At 37.5% G+C, this 18,357-nt stretch overlaps 1 protein-coding gene across 1 annotated transcript in view; it reads right to left on the bottom strand.

The window, feature by feature from the left end:
- Window positions 1–12,106: 12,106 nt before the first annotated feature.
- TMEM67 (transmembrane protein 67) overlaps window positions 12,107–18,357 on the bottom strand; it is a 34,026-nt gene continuing 27,775 nt past the window's right edge. Inside the window, exons 25-28 of the mRNA XM_032223221.1 lie at window positions 17,221–17,325; window positions 16,636–16,738; window positions 13,850–13,992; window positions 12,107–12,404 (exon numbers count right to left, since the gene is read on the bottom strand). Of these exons, the coding sequence (XP_032079112.1) occupies window positions 12,324–12,404; window positions 13,850–13,992; window positions 16,636–16,738; window positions 17,221–17,325 (432 nt within the window). The 3' untranslated portion in view covers window positions 12,107–12,323. The remainder of the gene's footprint in view (window positions 12,405–13,849; window positions 13,993–16,635; window positions 16,739–17,220; window positions 17,326–18,357) is intronic.

Below are 18,357 nucleotides of genomic sequence, written 5' to 3'. Positions count from 1 at the left end.
CAGTAGACTTAACAACTGAAGTAATTTATCATTGCTTTCTAGGATTGTTTTTTGACTTTCCAATTTAGACTCCAGTTCTGGGATCCAGTCACTAACCAGATCTGACTCTGTTTCCCAAGGTTTTATAGGATTACTGCCTGCATAACAGAATAAATATAACATTTATTTCACACTGCGGTAGTCAGATATTTATACAGTAAAGTTGTGCCTAAGGTTCAGCATAAGACTCCTACATATAAGAGTAAAATAAATACAGGATGCAGTTGTTCTGTTTAACAGGACCATTAGAAACGCCTAGCGAGTTTGAGCTGTTATACATTTCATACTTTTTTCAGAAACGGTTGAATTACCTATAAAGTAATAAAGGTAGGATAAAAAGCAAATATATACTTCAAAAAGCATAGTTTTCCTTTAATCTTTGGCACCTTGCAGACAAGCAGAGGTTGGAATCAGTCAAAAGGGGTCAAGTAGTGTAGAGCAGGGGTGTCAAACTGGATTTCTTCGAGGCCAAATCAGCATTGTAGTTCATGGGCCAGATAAGGGGGGGAAATGGAATGGACGCCTCCTGTAGCACCCTGCTGGCCCGTACCCCATTTTGGCCAGCAGAGTACTACAGGAGGCCATCCAGGCCAAAAGCATGGCGTGGGAGGTACATATCCCCTTGCGGCTTATTTTGTCTGCCAGATCCAGCCAGTGGGGTGCTTAAATATGGCCCACAGGCTGTGAGTATGACATACCTGGTGTAGCAGTTGTCCTAGATATCACATAACTCAGATACAAATCTCCCTGATTTGGAGGAAAAGATAATGTCTATTCCATGCACTGAGGAACAATGACTGAACTTTAAATTAATTTGAGGAACAATTGCCCAAATATCAGAATTATGGATATAATTGCAAAAAGTTTAGATTGTTACTTTTAGAAACTTGATAAGGTAGAAATATGCTGCTTTTTAAAAATTGAACTATTGGGCACTTGGTTCTCAGATCATTAAAGGCCTTTTTCCCATAGTTCCTTTCCATCTTTAAACTTCCTTTTATTTTCTAGTTTGATTCAGATATTGTCACAAAAGAGAGGGTAAAGGTATTTTTTAAAATATGAAATACTACTGGGTTCCAAAAGCTTCTGTGCTACGAATGTTATGAATTTAAAACATTTCTTGCCCTGAGGGTCAGCCAGAACTGGAAAAGTGACACCGAGAAAGACCATTGGTTTTAGATTTCAGACTGTGTGACCGAGCCATTTCCATTGACCTACAGCAGAAGAAATACTTCAGTTATTTTTTTAAAAGCCAGAAGTAGCAAAGTCTGAACTTTTAAAGATATCAGTTAGTTTATGAAGCGACATGCTGACTGCACAAAAGTATATTGATTTATCTAGGAGGAAGTCCCAATTTTTAAAGAGACCCAGGGGATGAAACAATGGAGGTTTCTGAAAATCTGAAAAAAAAAAATCTTTATTGGTACCCCTTTAGATGTGCCAATTTTCCATGCAATTCTTCCTTTGTATATTTAAATAAAATACATTTAGAAAAGGCATTTTATTTAACTTCTGCATAAATAAGGTTAGGCAGGAAGGGAATAACAAGATGAAAATGACTGAAATGAAACATGATAATCCCGCCATTCCTGTCCACAAGTAATAAGGCATGATGGGGAGTTTTGAACTAAATTGAATTGATCCGAATATGAATTTCTAATAACATTGGTTGCATTATAGCAATAGCATTTAGGTTTATATAAGGTAAAGGTTCCCCCGCACATATGTGCTAGTCATTTCCAGCTCTAGGGGCAGTACTCCTCTCTGTTTCTAAGACGAAGAACCAGTGCTGTCTGAAGACATCTCCATAGTCGTAGCATGACTAAATGCCGAAGGCGCACAGAGCGCTGTTACCTTCCCACCAAAATGGTCCCTATTTTTCTACTTGAAATTTTATGTGCTTTCGAACTGCTAGGTTGGCAGAAGCTGGGGCTTATATACCGCTTCACAATACAGTCATCTCTACGTGGTTTACAGAGTCAGCATATTGCCCCCAATAACCTGGGTCCTCATTTTACCAATCTCGGGAGGATGGAAGGCTGAATCAACCTTGAACCTGATGAGAATCGAATTTATCAATAGATTGGCAAAATACGACTAAGCTATTGTGACAGAGACTGGATAAACCCACTTGGTAGAATAACAATAATAGAATTCTACCATGTTCTATGATGTAATTCTAATTCTACCATATTGAAATTGCACTGAATTTCAGTCTGCTCAGCTTGCTGGGTGCTTTTCACATAGTGCTTAGCCTTAGCAAATAGAATGCATTTCCATGTATCAACCCCTGTATGTTTTACAGGAGAGGTAGAATTTAAAAAAAAAATATTGGGCGAGAACTGGGATAGAGGATTCATGCTTCAAATTGTAAGAGAACATAAATCATACATTAAAATTAAAATTCTCCCCTTTCAAGTCCCAGGCATGCAACTAATCCTTCCATTAAGTAGAGTGAGTTCAGCTGACTTTAGTAGCCACTCTTGACATCATGAAAAGGCCCATTGCTAGTTATTAATTTACTGTTACTGCTATTATTATTACCGGCTGGATTTAAACTTAATAATAGGATAGACCAATTAAGAGCAATGGCACTGAGGTTAATAATTAAGTCTCATTGTTTTCCATGGGTCTCTGAGTATGCACGACCCATTGCACTTTTTTTTTGGTTGAGGTTGATAAGTGCCATAAGCCAAAGGCGTATCTATGTGTATATTGGCTCAGGTGCCAATTTAACATGGTTAGTCTTGACTTGGATATTACCATGTTTCCCCCAAAATACCACGTACTCCAAAAATAAGTCCTAGTTTGATTTTTACATGTGCAATATAAGTGTCAGGGTTCCAAACAGCATCCAAAATAGAGTCCAACGTAAAGTATTGTTCAAAATTCCAATTTATTAAGAGAGCCATGTTGGCACATCTGGGAAAACCCGAATCTGAAGGCTTCCCGGTTTTCCACACAGTTGAAAGTTCAAGACCTTGCTCCCCCACCACACAAGTCCATCACATGATCCAATTTTCCACTGCCATGCTGGCAGCTTCCACCCAACCAGTTCCGGTCAGATGCAGAGGTGCAGAGACAAAGGATGACCTTAGCTTTCTAGAAAGAATTTAGTTATGGCTACCTACCATCTAACTCCGTACAATACCCCTCCCATTTTCCCACAAAAGAAAATGCATAGTAGAATAATAGAAAGTGTGGCAGGCTTGAGATTTGCAGAAAATATGGCTACAAGCCTGACAATAAGCCCTACTCTCAAAATAAGCCCTAATTAAGATCCCAGCCACTCCCGGGAGTATGAGGAAAAATTAAGCTAGGGTGGGGATGGGGTGGGGAAGCTGCCCTTCGGACAGTTGCTGCCGGGCCTCGCAGACCTTGGCCCATTTCATCTGCAGCCGGCAAAGCTTTCCTGAAGGCCTCTGTAGCCGATAACAGAGCTCTGGATCGATCTGGAGCTCTGTTATGGGCTGCAGAGGCCTTCGGGAAAACCTTGTAGACCTTGCTGGCCAAAAAAGTTCCTGAAGACATCTGACAGCAAAAAGGAGGCGTGGGGCGACATGCGCAAGTGAGGCATGTCAGGGGATGACATCCCCCATCCCCGAAAATAAGACCAGGCACCTTTTTTTGGGTCTTATAAGACAGGGTCTTATTTTTGGGGAAACACGGTAGGTGTTTCAATGGAAAGGTTACTATTTGTTCTCCAGAGGCAGCATAAAGTTTTGGACCAGCTCTGCCCAAACAAACTAGTAACCCAAGTTAGCCGAATGTTTGTACCTGCAAGCTGCTTTCAGTTAATACCATGTACATAAAACCTGGCATCCCTATACCAAAGAATGTTTTTAGTTTGACCAGTTTGGCTGGAATAGGAAGGGGGCGGGGGGAGAGGAAAATGCTTAAAAATAATTTCTCAATAATTGTCAGACTCCCACTTCTTGTTTTTCTGTCCTATTTTTTTTGCCACCGTTCATACCTATGTAACCTACAATTTCTCTATCATGTTCTGCCTCTCGTTTTTGATGGAGCTCTTCAAAATTTTAGGTATGATTTCCTTTAGAGCCCCTGCATGATTCTTCTAGACTGAAATTCCCCAAATTGAACCAGGGTCCCCTTTTTTTAAATATTTTTTTTTATTTTTAATTTAAAACAAACACAACATCCTTCTTCACATGCTATAGAAAGTGTATCAGTTGGTTACAAAAAGACTTTTGTGCATCTCTTCCACAGTAAACAAACATAATTCTTATTAACTTAAGTATTTTAACTCAAATATTCATACATGTCACCATCATCATATCTCCATTTTCATTTGACTATAATTGTTTAAGCGTCCTTCATAAAATATACCAAAATTTAATACATAACCACATACTGGCCTTTCAATTACTATTTCTAAAATCCTCCACTAACACTAAATCCTTATGTCCTATTCTAGCTAAACAAAGTTTACTAATCCTCCTTTCCAAATCACTATTTAAAGTTTACATCAGTTTCCTTATGATATACCCGTATCTATGTATACGTTGTTATTCTTATCCCTCTTTTATTTGACTATATCCTATATCATAACATTTTCCTTTTTTAAGGGCCTTTTTGAATGCAAAGCATACAGTACAGGTAGTCCTCGACTTACAATAGTTTGTTTAGTGAATGATTGAAGTTACAATATTGAAAAGAGCAACTTATGACCGTTTTTCACACTTAAAACCATTGCAGCATCCCTACGGTCACATGATCAAAATTCAGTTGCTTGGCAACTGACTCACATATATGAGAGTTGCAAAGTCCCAGGGTCACGTGATCATCTTTTGCGACCTGACAAAGTCAGTGGGGAAGCCAGATTCACTTAACAACTGTGTTACTTAATTAACAACTGCAGTGATTCACTTAATAACTGTGGCAAGAAAAGTCATAAAATGGGGCACAATTAAAGAACAGAAATTTTGGACTCCATTATGGTGGTACGTTGAGGATCACCTGCAATTCTTTGCATTGCAACGACTTTCTACCAGTATAACATATAACCAGTACACAGATAATTTAAGCTAGAAGGCAATCTAGATAAGCTGTATTTCAATCCTGATAGCAAGAATTACCCATTTTATTGAATGTTATCAGGACACTTGAATGTTGAGCCACTATCTGCTATTTATATATTAATCATGAACAGAAAAGACACTTAAAATTCCAAATGGCTTTGGTCTGTAAACAGCTTCCTAAGTGAATTTCATATTATCTTATTTACATTCCAATGTCTAGAACTATATAAGTTTCAACAAGTGGGATTTTGCAAGGATCATTTAAGAAATGGCTGTAAGTCAAGATTGTGTAATATCCCAAAGTATAATATTACAGATTCCAAAGAGCATTTCAGATAAAAGGAATTGAGGAGTCAAGGAAAAAGTAGGTCATTGTGACCTTAGTCTGAATACCAAAAATAAAAATTTTAAAAAATGGTGAAGCTGTTTGCTACTCAGGGATTTTTTTTTATTTTACTGTAGTCAAAATGTATCATTTTCAGAATGGCCTGGATCTTTAACTTTAAAAAAAAGGTGCTTTGGTTTTTAAAGTTTTCTCTCCCAAACAATACAAGAAGAAGGGTTCCAGCATCCAATCAAATTTCTCATTAAAAAAAGTGAACAAAACAGGGCAATGGTATCCCAAAAAATCTCCAAAAGCAGGACTTGCTTTATAAAGAATTGTATTCAAATGAATTTTATAGAATATTAATTTCCATGTTTTATTAAATCAATCACATAAAAGAGCAGTGAACATTTATTTTTATTCATTTATTAAAATTACATAGTCGCTCACCTACCAGAATAAATTCTGGATGGTGAGCAAGAACTGAAACACAATATAATTAAAACGAAACAACAAAAGCATCTAATATGATGCAGAGGCCTGATAAAACTTGCCTTCATCAGCCAACCAAATAATCTTGAATCCCCCTAAAGTTGCAGTGGTCATATTGCTTCCTTGACAATAATTGCTATATTCTTGAGAGAATTCATATGCAATCACCTCCTTTAAAACATCCATCACCACCTCTGCATATTCTTTTATGGTTTTATCGGAAAATAGTTTTCTGCAGTCACGACATAAGCCTAAGATTGAAAATCAGGCTTGTCAGATGTTTCATCTTTTCTATCCTGCTCTACGGAGTGGAGAGTTGGACTCTGACAGAAAGTCATTTGAAGAGACTAGAAACATTTGAAATGTGGATTTACAGGCCGCTGTTATCAGGGATGGGATCCTTCCGATTTAACAACCGATTCGCTGAGCGCACTTGCTCAGTTTAGAGCAAACTCATGTTCCGCATTACTGTAGGTGAGGGAAACAGCTGAGGTCCACCTCAAAGTCAGAGCGAACTGGTTCGCTCCCAGCTGATAGTCAGAGCTACTGGTTCACCCAAACTGGTCCGAACCGGTATTATCCCACCCCTGGCTGTTACATATAAGATGGGTTGACAAAATCAGAAATTAGGAGGTGATAAGCCACCTGGAAAAGCCAAGGGAAATCATCAAAACCATAAAAAAAGTTAGAATATTTCAGACATATGATGCAGCACTCAGAAAAATGTGGCATGCTTCTCTTAATCCTCCAGGGAAAGATTGAAGGCAAACGAGGTCCAGGCAGAAGAAGAACATCATGGCTTCAAAATCTAAGGAACTGGTTTGGACAAAATTCAGCAGCATTTTTTCATGCAGCTGTTGATAAAAATAGGATTGCCAACATGGTTGCCAACATCCGATGAGGGATATGGCACAAGAAGAAGAAGAATGCTTTTCCGTTAGTTATCAGGATTTGTCATAATAATAAACACTTGAGCTTCATTCTAGAAATTCTCATACTGAAGTGAGTGATTCTTTGAATAAGGATGGTTAGAATTGCATAGGACAAAATAATAGTCTTGAATTGTTTGCTAATGACTGTGCATTATACATTATAATTAAATCCGGATGGCATGCTTCAAGAATCTCCACAGGATGTAGTCAAAAAGTAACTTGTGAATGAAAGCTTATTCCTAGAAACCTGCCTTTTGTTTTCTGTTCTTATATGAAAACTATTTCTGAGTGGTTAATCTGATTCAGTCTCTTAGTGGTGCCGTAATAAAAGGTTTAAACTCTCATCTTGAAATCAAGGGGCTCAATGTAACTCAAGAGAACTGCTCTGTGATTTAGGTGGTAATTGATCTTGCAATCAATTACCAACTTAGCAACTTCCTTAATAGACAATGATTGTCAGAATCACCTTGGACCTGTTGCACCTTGTTTACTGTTGTATGAATTTTACCTTACTCTTAAGATTCACTCTATATATCTTCTTAGAAGTTTGGGGAAACTCTCCTTTAGATCGCATTTTGTCCCTGAACAAATGCTAACAGTGCTATGATCTCACATCTTGCTCCCTGCCCTTGATAGCTTTTTAAAAAGAATGCATACCACTTGAAAGGTTGTGGAACTTTATCTCAATATTATTTAATAGTGTTGCACTGATTGTCTCATATTTATTTTTTATTTAAGATTTTAAAAAAATATTAAGGAAAAAATGGAAACAAAACAATTCAACCAAGTAATGCTTAATTTTCAGATCAGAGTCTGACAATTATCATATCATGATTTTAGCTAGGTCCTCGTTCATTCTTTAATTAAAGTACCTATTTTCAATGTCTGTTTTTACTGTATGTCCTGACTCCTGGTGATTACATATGTTTATCTTCTTTCAATGAGAAAGATTGACTGGTTCAAACTCACAGTCTTCCTGTTTTAAGTCTGGTGTCTATCTACCAAGAGAGCAATTATGAGCCTTGAATTTGCAGTATTGTGAATTTAATCAGCATAACACACAACAGTGAATTCCATGCAACTATGTTGCAGTCAGAAAATAATTTCTCAATTATTCATTATTAAAGTAAGTTTGGAACTCAGCCTAATCATCTACTAAGTCAGTGAAAGGGTTAGTGAAAGATCATTCTGGGTTGTTTTTTTAAAGTGCTAGATTATTTTTATGACGTCACTCACAATTCTACTAAGAACCTTGTTTCCACTTCTAGAAGTTGCATTTAATTTGGTTGATGTATTTTCTGAAGAATTTCACAATTTTGGGTTTGCAAAAGGAAGGAGGAATGGCCATCTGTACAACTGATCACAAATGCATACGAATCCTTAACCATGTTTTTTTTCTCCTATAAAACTTGAAGGGATACATACGTTGTAGTACAAGGCAAAATTAAGTAGGAAAGATGCTGAATTTGGAAATTATCTCATAATAATAGTTCAGTAATTGTGCAGATGAATTTATGTTGTTATAATTCCATTTAACAACACAGTATGGAACTGTACTTGTTACAACGGAACACAAAGTGTGGATGATAGGATTGTATATGGATTTTCCATCATCCAGATCATGGTTGTCTCAATGCTTTTTCCAAAAGCAAACTGGGTTTTCTTCAGGTTTTTTTTTCCTTTGAAGACGGTTCGCTTTTCATCCAAGAACCTTCTTAGTTCACTTCAGTTGATGATAGGAAATGCAAGCCATAAAAATGAGTTGAACTGGCTTTTTCTCTCTCTCTTCAAGTAGCTTTTTATAGATAGAGAATAGAATAACAGAGTTGGAAGAGACCTTGGAGGTCTTTTAGTCCAACTCCCTGCTTAGGCAGGAAACCCTACACCACTTCAGACAAATGGTTATCTAATATCTTCTTAAAAACTTCCAGTGTTGGAACATTTACAATTTCTGGAGGCAAGTTGTTCCATTAATTGTTCTAACTGTCAGGAAATTTCTCCTTAGTTCTAAGTTGCTTTCTCTCCTTGATTAGTTTCTACACATTGCTTCTTGTTCTACCCTCAGGTGCTTTGGAAAATAGTTTGACTATTCAAACTATTATATAGATCTGTGCAGTGCATGGAAATTTTCCTGTCAGGCAAACAGCAGAACTTTCCAATGTTTTGGCAACTCTCATGCTTCGATCAACGTGAGCATACCCTTCATTTTCTAAGTTTTCATTGTTCACAGCTTTAACAAAATGCAATGCTTTTTTTCAATGGTGGCTGAATTATCAGGAAAATTAAATCATGCATGTAATATCATATACAGCTGATAGTGGGTTAGCACGTATATTTCTGTTATAGATCGGCCTTTCAAGTTTAAAAGAATCAAATCTTTACTTGTGGTTTCCTACTTGAGCATGAGGTTGGACTAGAAAACCTGCAAGGTCTCTTCCAACTCTGTTACTCTGATAGCCTACAAGCAAGTGATCTTTTGCAATGTGTTCACAGTGGGTCATTTCCCAGAATACATGACAGTAAAGCCTAGGTGAACAGACTTCTTTGATGAAAGTTGGGGCTGACACAATTTGGGGCTGATTACTGTAAAACAATGGACAGCTATTTAATCAAGGCTTTTCTTCTGTCCAGGAAAGGCCTGGGAAGATAGCAGGAAGGTGCTTTCCTTAGCCTCCATTTGCAATACAGCAGGTACTTTTAAGTTATAGGTTTTCAGCCATGTGCAAAACTGTAGAGAGAATTTGTGAAAAAACGGACCTTATGAAAGGCTAGGCTTTGCACAGTGTGGAGGGAGGAGTGCCAATAACCCCTCCCTTTATGTTCCTTTGTAAAGTATCTCCTGCCTATGCAGACAGAATTGGAAAAATTCTGAAATATTTTTTTGCGGGGAGGGGTTGGGTACAGAGCTGGACTTTTTTCTTTAAGCAGTAGTTAAATATGAAGTTAAAGAGCTAATGGGAAAAACAGCACCCAACTGAGCTTGTCTGAAATTTTTGTATCTGTAGCAAGAAGAATTAAGGCTGTGTCAAGGTCAGGAGGAGCCCAGCAGGAATGAGACAACATACCTGGGATGGTCCAGGGGCAGCTTTGAATAACTCCACCAATGGGGGAAAAAAAACCTGCAACAAATAAAGCCACTGACAATGTCTTGCCGTGATGAATTGCACTACTAGCAAAATGCCTCAAGTGTTTCCAAGTTACCGAGATGGTGGCTTTTTCTTATTTCTTGTCGGATAATAAATTTGTTGGGTGCTTTGATATCCAATATTCTCCTTGCAGTTAACCTGGAAGTTCACACCTTTTGAAGGAAACCTCTTTCTGTCTGCTGGAATCTTCTGTCCTTACAGCTGTTCTTCTTTATGATTGGTGTCAATAACCTTTTGCAAATTTAGTTAGTGACAGCAACGTTCTCCACTTTTTGTGTTACCTCTTTAGAGAGTTGTACAATGTAGGAGATAATCAAATGGAAACAGGGCAGATGGGCTTATTCAGATACACAAATTTAAAGCTGATATCAGGTTTCAGCCCCAAATTTATCTGCCGCAGGTAAGTCTAACACTTTACACTCAGTAGGTAGTAGTCCACTCTATATACTCTTCTACACAGTTTTACAATTTAGTTTGTTTTTGAATGAAGAAATGGGAGCCAATTTGGGAAGGCATCATGGTACAAACTGCGAGTCTCTAAATTCTAGTCCCGCCTTAGGTAAGAAGCCAGTTTTTTAATACATTTATATAAGGTAGACCAGAGAGGAAACATTAACAGATGAGCTAATTTTACTTTATTATAATGTTATATTAACAGAATTTTGCAAGTTTGAAAGTACATCTCTTCCTCAGTCTTTGTTGCTCAAGAAACTAAGAATGATTTCTTCTCAGACATTTGCCATACCCACATTTCTGCAGATTAAGGTACTAAATAAGGTGAAGGTTCCCCTCACACATATGTGCTAGTTGTTTCTGACTTTAGGGGGTGATGCTCATCTCTGTTTCAAAGCCAAAGAGTCAGCACTGTCCAAAGACATCTGTGGTCTTCACCATGACTAAACGCCAAAGGCGTATGGAACGGTGTTACCTTCCCACCAAGGATCGTTCCTGTTTTTCTACTTGCATTTTTTACGTGCTTTCAGACTGCTAGGTTGGTAAAACAGGGACAAGTAACGGGAGCTCACTGTTACGCAGCACTAGGGATTCAACTTGCTGACCTTTCTGATCGACAAGCTCAGTATCTTAGCCACTGAGCCACCATGTCTGTCTCAAGCTACTAAATAGGCTATTTAACTATTCCCTTGTGTCTCTCTCTACCCTCTCTCCCACATACAATTACAATGGGTGACTTTGGGCCAATCACATACTCTTAGCCCTAGGAAGAAGACAATGACATCTTTTCTTGCTAAGAAAACTGCAGGCAGTTTCCAGGAGTCAAAAATCTGACTTGAAGGCACACATATGCAACATGAAGAAATACTGGTTTCTTTCAGAACTCTTAATGAATTCTAGTGTACAAAAGGGAGGAAAATTTCCCCCTCATAGACTGACTGAAAATATTCTGAGTTATATATAGGAACCATCAATATGCAATTTCTTCACTGCACAAGGCTAGTTACATGCTGATTTGGTTTGTGAGGACCCGGTGTAGGATTGGTTACTTGTTATTGACCCTGAGGCAGTAGAGACTTGTTTGCTTCCATATCTGCTTTGTTTTATTCGATCAGCATATTTTTTGCATTTGTCAGCATTTTTTACTTTAGTGGAAGGCTAAACCCAGCATGCCTTTATTCAGGAGATCAGTAAAACTATCAGCTAAACTAACCAAGTTCCAGAATCTTTTGTTGACATATGAAGCAAAGCAGAAATGACATCATACTTGTTTGATTGTAACCAGGGACACTATAGCTTTTCCCCTTTTCAAGTTTTTTTTCTGTTTAAATATACTCAATATTCAGTACCCTTGCACTCTTAGGTTCGAACCTTCCAATATTTTCTGCCAAAACACTCCAGTTATTTATTTATTTAATATCCCATTTAACATAGTAAAATCATAAAAAAGTTTATAGAAATTGACAAAATTACAGAAACATTAAAAATGGTATTTAAATACTTTACGTATTCTAAATCAACTACTTCATAAGTCTGTAAAATTATAAACCCATAAAGGTTATTTAAACCATATGCAAATATGTTCAGAATAACCACCATGGAGAAATATTTCAGTAACAAATCTGAGTTTGTATAAAATTACAAAATTAATGCATGAATTTTATTTTGGAACATCGACAATAGGATTTTATAGTATTTTATTGATGCTTTAGGGCATGGTATTCATTATGAACTACAAATACCAAAGTATTTAATTCATACAAAAATAGATTTTCCAGTATACCACATAAGAAAAGTAGGATACATTAATATTTAAATAATACTGCAAACAGATTCTTCTTTTGTGGAACATTTTTTCAGAGCAACATAGTGTTCAATAAAGTAGTTTTGTCCCCATTTATATCAGGAATCGTTCATCCACTAGTGTCTTAGATGCTAAATTCTTCTCCCCAACTGTATTACGAATGAACCTGAAAATCTTAAGAATAAAAATCAGATTCAGATGTTATGTTACAAATTGAACCAAATATTCTTTGTGTAGCAACAAATGTCCATGAGCTGTTCTGCTAACTTACATACTGTGAACAGCTCATATAGATTATTGTCTTAGATTGTGACAAATTGATATTGCAGTGTGTGATAAAAAGAGGGACATCCACTAATGTGTATTCATATTACTTTGGAGTTCTAAGAAGTACATCAAAAGTAAAGCATTATGATCACTTTATAGGATATATCACCGATGGCAAACCTTTTTTGTCTTGTGTGCCAAAAGCGGGGGGAGTGCAGGAGGATCGTGCGTGGGCGTGCCACACCCATAATGCAATGCGTGACCCCCAATGCGCATGCGTGCATGACAAGCTCAACCCCCCATTTTTTGCTTTTTTCACCCTCCCCAAGTTCCAGAAGCTTTATAGGAGCCTGGGGAGGGCAAAAATAGGGGCATTTTTTTGTCCGTAGGGCCGTTTTTAGTCCTCCAGAGCCTTCAGGGACCTTCAGGAGGCTTCCCTGAAGGCTCCGGAGGGCTTAAACCGGCCATACAAGCAAACTGGAATTCTGTTCCCGAACTTCCAGTTTGCCCATAGGGCCGCTTTTTTTGCACTCTGGAGGCTTCAGGAAAGCTCCTAAAGCCTCTGGAGGGCCTCTGGGGAGGCTGTTTACACCCTCCCCAGGCTCTTATAAAGCCTCTGGAGCCTGGGGAGGGCGAAAAATAGCCTTAAAAAAAAAGGCTAAAGTCAGCTGTCAGGGCAACGCCTCACGTGCCCTGACAAATGGTTCCATGTGCCCCCTGTGGCATGCCTGCCATAGGTTCGCCATCCCGGGGATATATCAATTTACAGTGACCAGTCTTAAATATGCTATTTCAGGCTTTCAGAGAGTAGCGAGTTATAATTTCTTTGGCAATTCTAGAGGTATTCTAACAACCAAACAAATGAAACCATGTGACTTTGCTGTTTGAACAGTCAGGTGTTATTAACAAATGGGAGATTACCAGAGGATTATGCACTCAATTCATAGTATTTCCTGAAAATGTCACACGAGATTAAGTTTGCTTAATAGTAAACATAGTTATGAAATAACAATAGGTTATATATTGCCAGGTATAATTGCACAATGTTTCTCTGGAAGGATAAAAGAACCCACGAAAAAGTTTAAATATAAATCTTTAAAACATTATTTTTATGGGATCCCAATGAAACCAATGTTCAATATTCCCTTTTGGTCTCTGTTCCAGTGTGATTTGCCTTTTCCTTTAAGTGGAAAAGATGGATTATTTTAATTTTTTATACATAGTATATAGCAATTTGTAGATATTAATAATTTTAATAATGTACATTCCCTACAGGATAACTATAAGATGTAAATAAATGACAGATTGGAACCTTGAAGCATTTTCCATGTTATTTGAATCGTGAGATTTACCTCTTGTTGTAAATATGTAAGAACAGCTGCTAAAACAAAATTCTGAGTAGCCATATCCACAATGGCAAAAAACAGCATGTCAAAGATGAGAAGGGTAGTTTCATTGCCATAATAAAGAATATCGCTGAAAGAATGACCTTCATCTGCGAAAATGTAAAATAAATAAATGGTAAAAATTAAAAATAAATCTGCTGAATAACTTCCCTTTAAAAAAAAGTTTATTTTATAAAATTTAACTACTATTAGAATGTTTTTTTTCCAAACTAAGTTCCATCTTTTATTATCCAAAGGAATTCTAAATGAAACACGAACTATCTGTACCGATTTGGGTGAAAAAAAAGGTATATAGATCTCTTCAATTAATACAACTCAAGTTATATTCGATTAATATAACTCAAGTTATATTTTGTTGCAAGCAATCTAATGTGTTTAATGTATCTTCAATTCTACCAGAGCATAATACAGTTTAAAAGCCCTTCTTAAAAGCAAAATACAATTGAAAATACAACTAGAAGCATTTGATTTCTGATTTTAAAGATTATTGTCTAGAACTTGGATGGGAGACCATCAGGAAATATCAGAATTGCAAAATATATTGGGAGGTTGAAAAGAGAATCTGGAAGAAGACAATGCCAAACCATTTTCAGATTGTTGCCACAAAAATCACATGTTGCTAGGACATGTGATTGTCCTGATAGTCAAACTTGACCTAACTATCCTTCTAGTAAAAAATTAAACTGCATTGAACAATAGGCTATTTGTGACCAAATTGCTAAAATTCCAAGACTCCTCAGAATGAAAAAGTGATCACACTTCTAATCTTCTGCCAGTATGAACAGAACGGAAAGCTGCTTGGTTTCTCTATAAAGCAAACTCCATTCTCAAAATTAGTGCTGAAGTTAAGCAAAGTGATAGATGAAGGATTCTTAATTTCAGTGGTGGAGATTAAGAGATGAACCGCTTAATTTCATCTCTGCCTTTTCTTTTGGTAAAGAGAGTATGTTTTTACCAGCATTTAAAAAAACATTTATCTACCTGTTTGTAGAGATGGAGGATTATTACCCCAACAGGTTGTAACACATTTGCAAGTTAAAATCTTTGGGACATAATTACGGTAGGCTAATTTATGACTTAGTTAGAAACTACGTTAGTTTTAGTTGCAGCAATTCTGTTAGGGATGTTGGTCTGATAAATGCATTACATAACTAAAAACTCAGAAATTGATTAGTTTTGTCTGGACAAATACTACAGGATGGAACTGTTCCTCTTTAATTATTAAGAGTATTTTGTCTTGACATCAGATTAAGAGAGAAAAAAGGGTGTGAAATGTGTGCCCATCTAAGGAACCTCTATTTAGAATTGCAAATTCTGTAAATTGTAAACAGAAGATGTAGCAGAGGCAACACTACTGAAAGTAGCATATTTTTTGGAGTATAAGACACACCTTTTTCCTTCAAAAAAGAGGGTGAACATCTGGGTGCGTCTTATACACTGAATACAGTATTTTAGGCCTACCGAAACCCCGCCCCTTTGTAAAAATGAACATGCAGAGAGTTTGGGATGCTTGCAAAGTGCTCCTGAGGGCTAAGGAGAGCAAAAAAGAGCTAAAATGCGGCCGCGCGAGTGATAGTGGGCGCACCGCAGTACGCCCACATAACACCCATCCTCCGCGAGCTGCGCTGGCTACCTGTTGATCTCCGGGTGCGCTTCAAGGTGCTACTTACCACCCATAAAGCCCTTCATGGTAGTGGATCTGAGTACTTGAGAGACCGTCTTCTGCCGATTACCTCCCTTCGTCCCATCAGATCGCACAGAGTGGGCCTCCTCCGAGTTCCATCCGCCAGTCAGTGCCGACTGGCGACTATGCGGAGGAGAGCCTTCTCAGTAGCAGCTCCGACCCTTTGGAACGATCTCCCCGTAGAGATTCGCACCCTCACCACAGTCCAGAGCTTCCGCACAGCTCTTAAGATCTGGCTATCCCGTCAGGCCTGGGGATAAGATCTGCATACACCCCACCCGAATGTTGAATGAATGTTGTGTTTTATTGCTATTATTATTTGTACTCACATATTATTTTACGTTTTGTCTTGCACCCCCTTCCCATGAGTTGTAAGCCGCCCTGAGTCCCCTCAGGGAAAAGGGCGGCCTATAAGTGACAATAAGTGACAATAAATAAAAACAGGCCGTTTTTTGCCCACCCAGCACCGAGGAGCACTCTGCATGCCCCCCAAAACCTCTGCATTCCCACCTTTTTTTCCCCCAAAAAAGGGCCATTTTTGCAAAAAAATGGGCCAGTTTTTGCTTGTTTTGGGCCTCCCCAGGCCCCAGGAGCACTCTAAGAGCCCCCCCAAAGCTCTGCATGCCCCCCCCTTTTGCAAAAAATGAGGCCTGCAGAGGGTTTGGGAGGCCTGCAAAGAGCAAAACTTTTTTTAAAAAAATTGCCTCTTCAAAATCATGGTGCATCTTACACTCTGGTGCATCTTATAGTTCGGAAAATACAGTATATCAGTTTTGAGGAGCAATAAAGCAAGAACTGCGACAGTAGAGCTTGGCTTATCCTAATATGCAAAGATGACCATTCACTTACAGCCTGATGTATTTAACTGCTGACAGATTTAATCGTCATAAATACATGCATATAGAAAGTAGAAACTATAAGCTATATGTTATATAGTTAAGTTTGGCATTTTTCTGAAACTCTAAATGCTGTGCAAGAAAAAAAATGCATATTGAAATAAGTTGCTAGGTTTCCTTTGCCATCATAAATTAAATATCTGAGGCAATACCATTGTAAAATATGCTCTTTTCTATTGGTTCCATAAATTCCATTCCAAGAATTTTTTCTAATAGTAATTTGTCCTTTATGATGTAGTCCATTTCCTTATGAACCTATAAAAAAGGAAAATATAACAACTCAGAAAAAGTAAAAGAAACTCTTCATTATGAAATTCCTTTCAAACAAACAGTAACAGCAAAACTAAATAATGTGTTCATTGTAAGACGATGTTTGCAAACTAAGCATAACAGAATAAACAGTGCAAAATAATTGTATGAACGATGATGATTATACAGATGAACAACAACAAAAACAAAGATGAAGCCAAAAAACAAAAACACAACTAAAATAATAATAATAATATTGTTAGAGCTGATAACATGTTCTGGGTATTATAGCTAAAAATATTATTCACAAATTATATTAAAAAGCATGTTAGAAATTTCAATAATATTAAATGAACAACTACGAGCCATTTTTGGGACAAAACATATATTACAGCTAATCGACAGACTTAGATGAAAATAACACAAGCTAAAAAAGCTACCTCAGAATCACATGAAAACCAATATTTCACATGTTAATCAATACATACATGATCAATAAATGAGCTTAGAAACTTATTCATAGTGTGGTATGCTTTTGTGCTTTGCTCAAATGTGGTTGCAGAAGAATTCAGAAGCCTAACAGGACCACGTTTCTGAAAGAAAAATGGGAGAATAAAAATTAATCTGAAGCAAATATATTTGCAGGTCCATTTTGACCTTTGACTAATCACTTTCTCTGAGCCCAGGAAGAAGGCAATTATTGCAATATTGTTTACTGCTTGGTTGTTTATCTGGTGTTTGTCCATAATTATCTGGATGTTGATTGCTGGTGAGGAGATGTTCTAGTCTTTCTGTTTCCTTTCTAACATTTTTTATTGTCTCAAATGGTTTGTAAATGTTGTTTACCTTTTATGTGAATGTGATGGCTGATTTGTCTAAATGCCAAGCATTCAGGAATTTCCTAGAATGTTTGGATTTAGTTTGGTCTAGGATCCTCACAGTTTCCCCAATTGACACTATGATTAAGTTGTCCATGTGTTATGAAATTAAGGAGTTTTCACTGTGTCTCCTGATTGTTAGTTGTGCTCTGCTACTGCTTTGCTAATCTTCTGCCGGTCTGTTTTGTGTAGTGGCTGCTAAAGTCTTCATACTGTATGTCAGGTCCTGCTGGTTCCTGCTATCAAAGGCTGAAGGGGTGTGGTGGTGGAGGACAAATGGATAATATGATTGTTTGTATGTGATGGGAAATAGGGAAGAGGTAATGACAGGTGATGGAGACCAGAGAAGCCTGGAATCGGTTTGTACCAGAAGCACCAAGGCCATGGATCCTGAGAAAAGAATGTGAATTGCCCACAACATTTCAATGTTTTCATAACATCTTGGCGAGTCCTGATTGGTGAGGGGGTCACTGGGGTGATGGGAGAAGGAAACCTTTTCTGTATCTTTTTCGCATGGGAAAATCTTAGAACTATCCTGACTTTACTGCAACCAACTTCCTATAGTAAAAAAACCTTTTGCTTCAAGCTAATGGAGTTGAGAGTATTTCTTTTCTAAGGGATCAGTTTGGGGCAGCCTGACACTGTATGATGTAGATGACTCCTGTTTTTTTCTTCCCTTGGGCTACTGGGTCTTTTAGTTTACTTAAGATGTTTTGGAGGGCTTTAATTGGCTTGTGATCTATGGTG

This window comes from Thamnophis elegans, chromosome 8, assembly GCF_009769535.1.
Source record: "Thamnophis elegans isolate rThaEle1 chromosome 8, rThaEle1.pri, whole genome shotgun sequence".
In the NCBI taxonomy this organism is placed as follows: domain Eukaryota; kingdom Metazoa; phylum Chordata; class Lepidosauria; order Squamata; family Colubridae; genus Thamnophis; species Thamnophis elegans.
The sequence above is the reverse complement of the archived record's forward strand: the minus strand, read 5'-3'. Positions and strand labels throughout refer to the sequence as shown.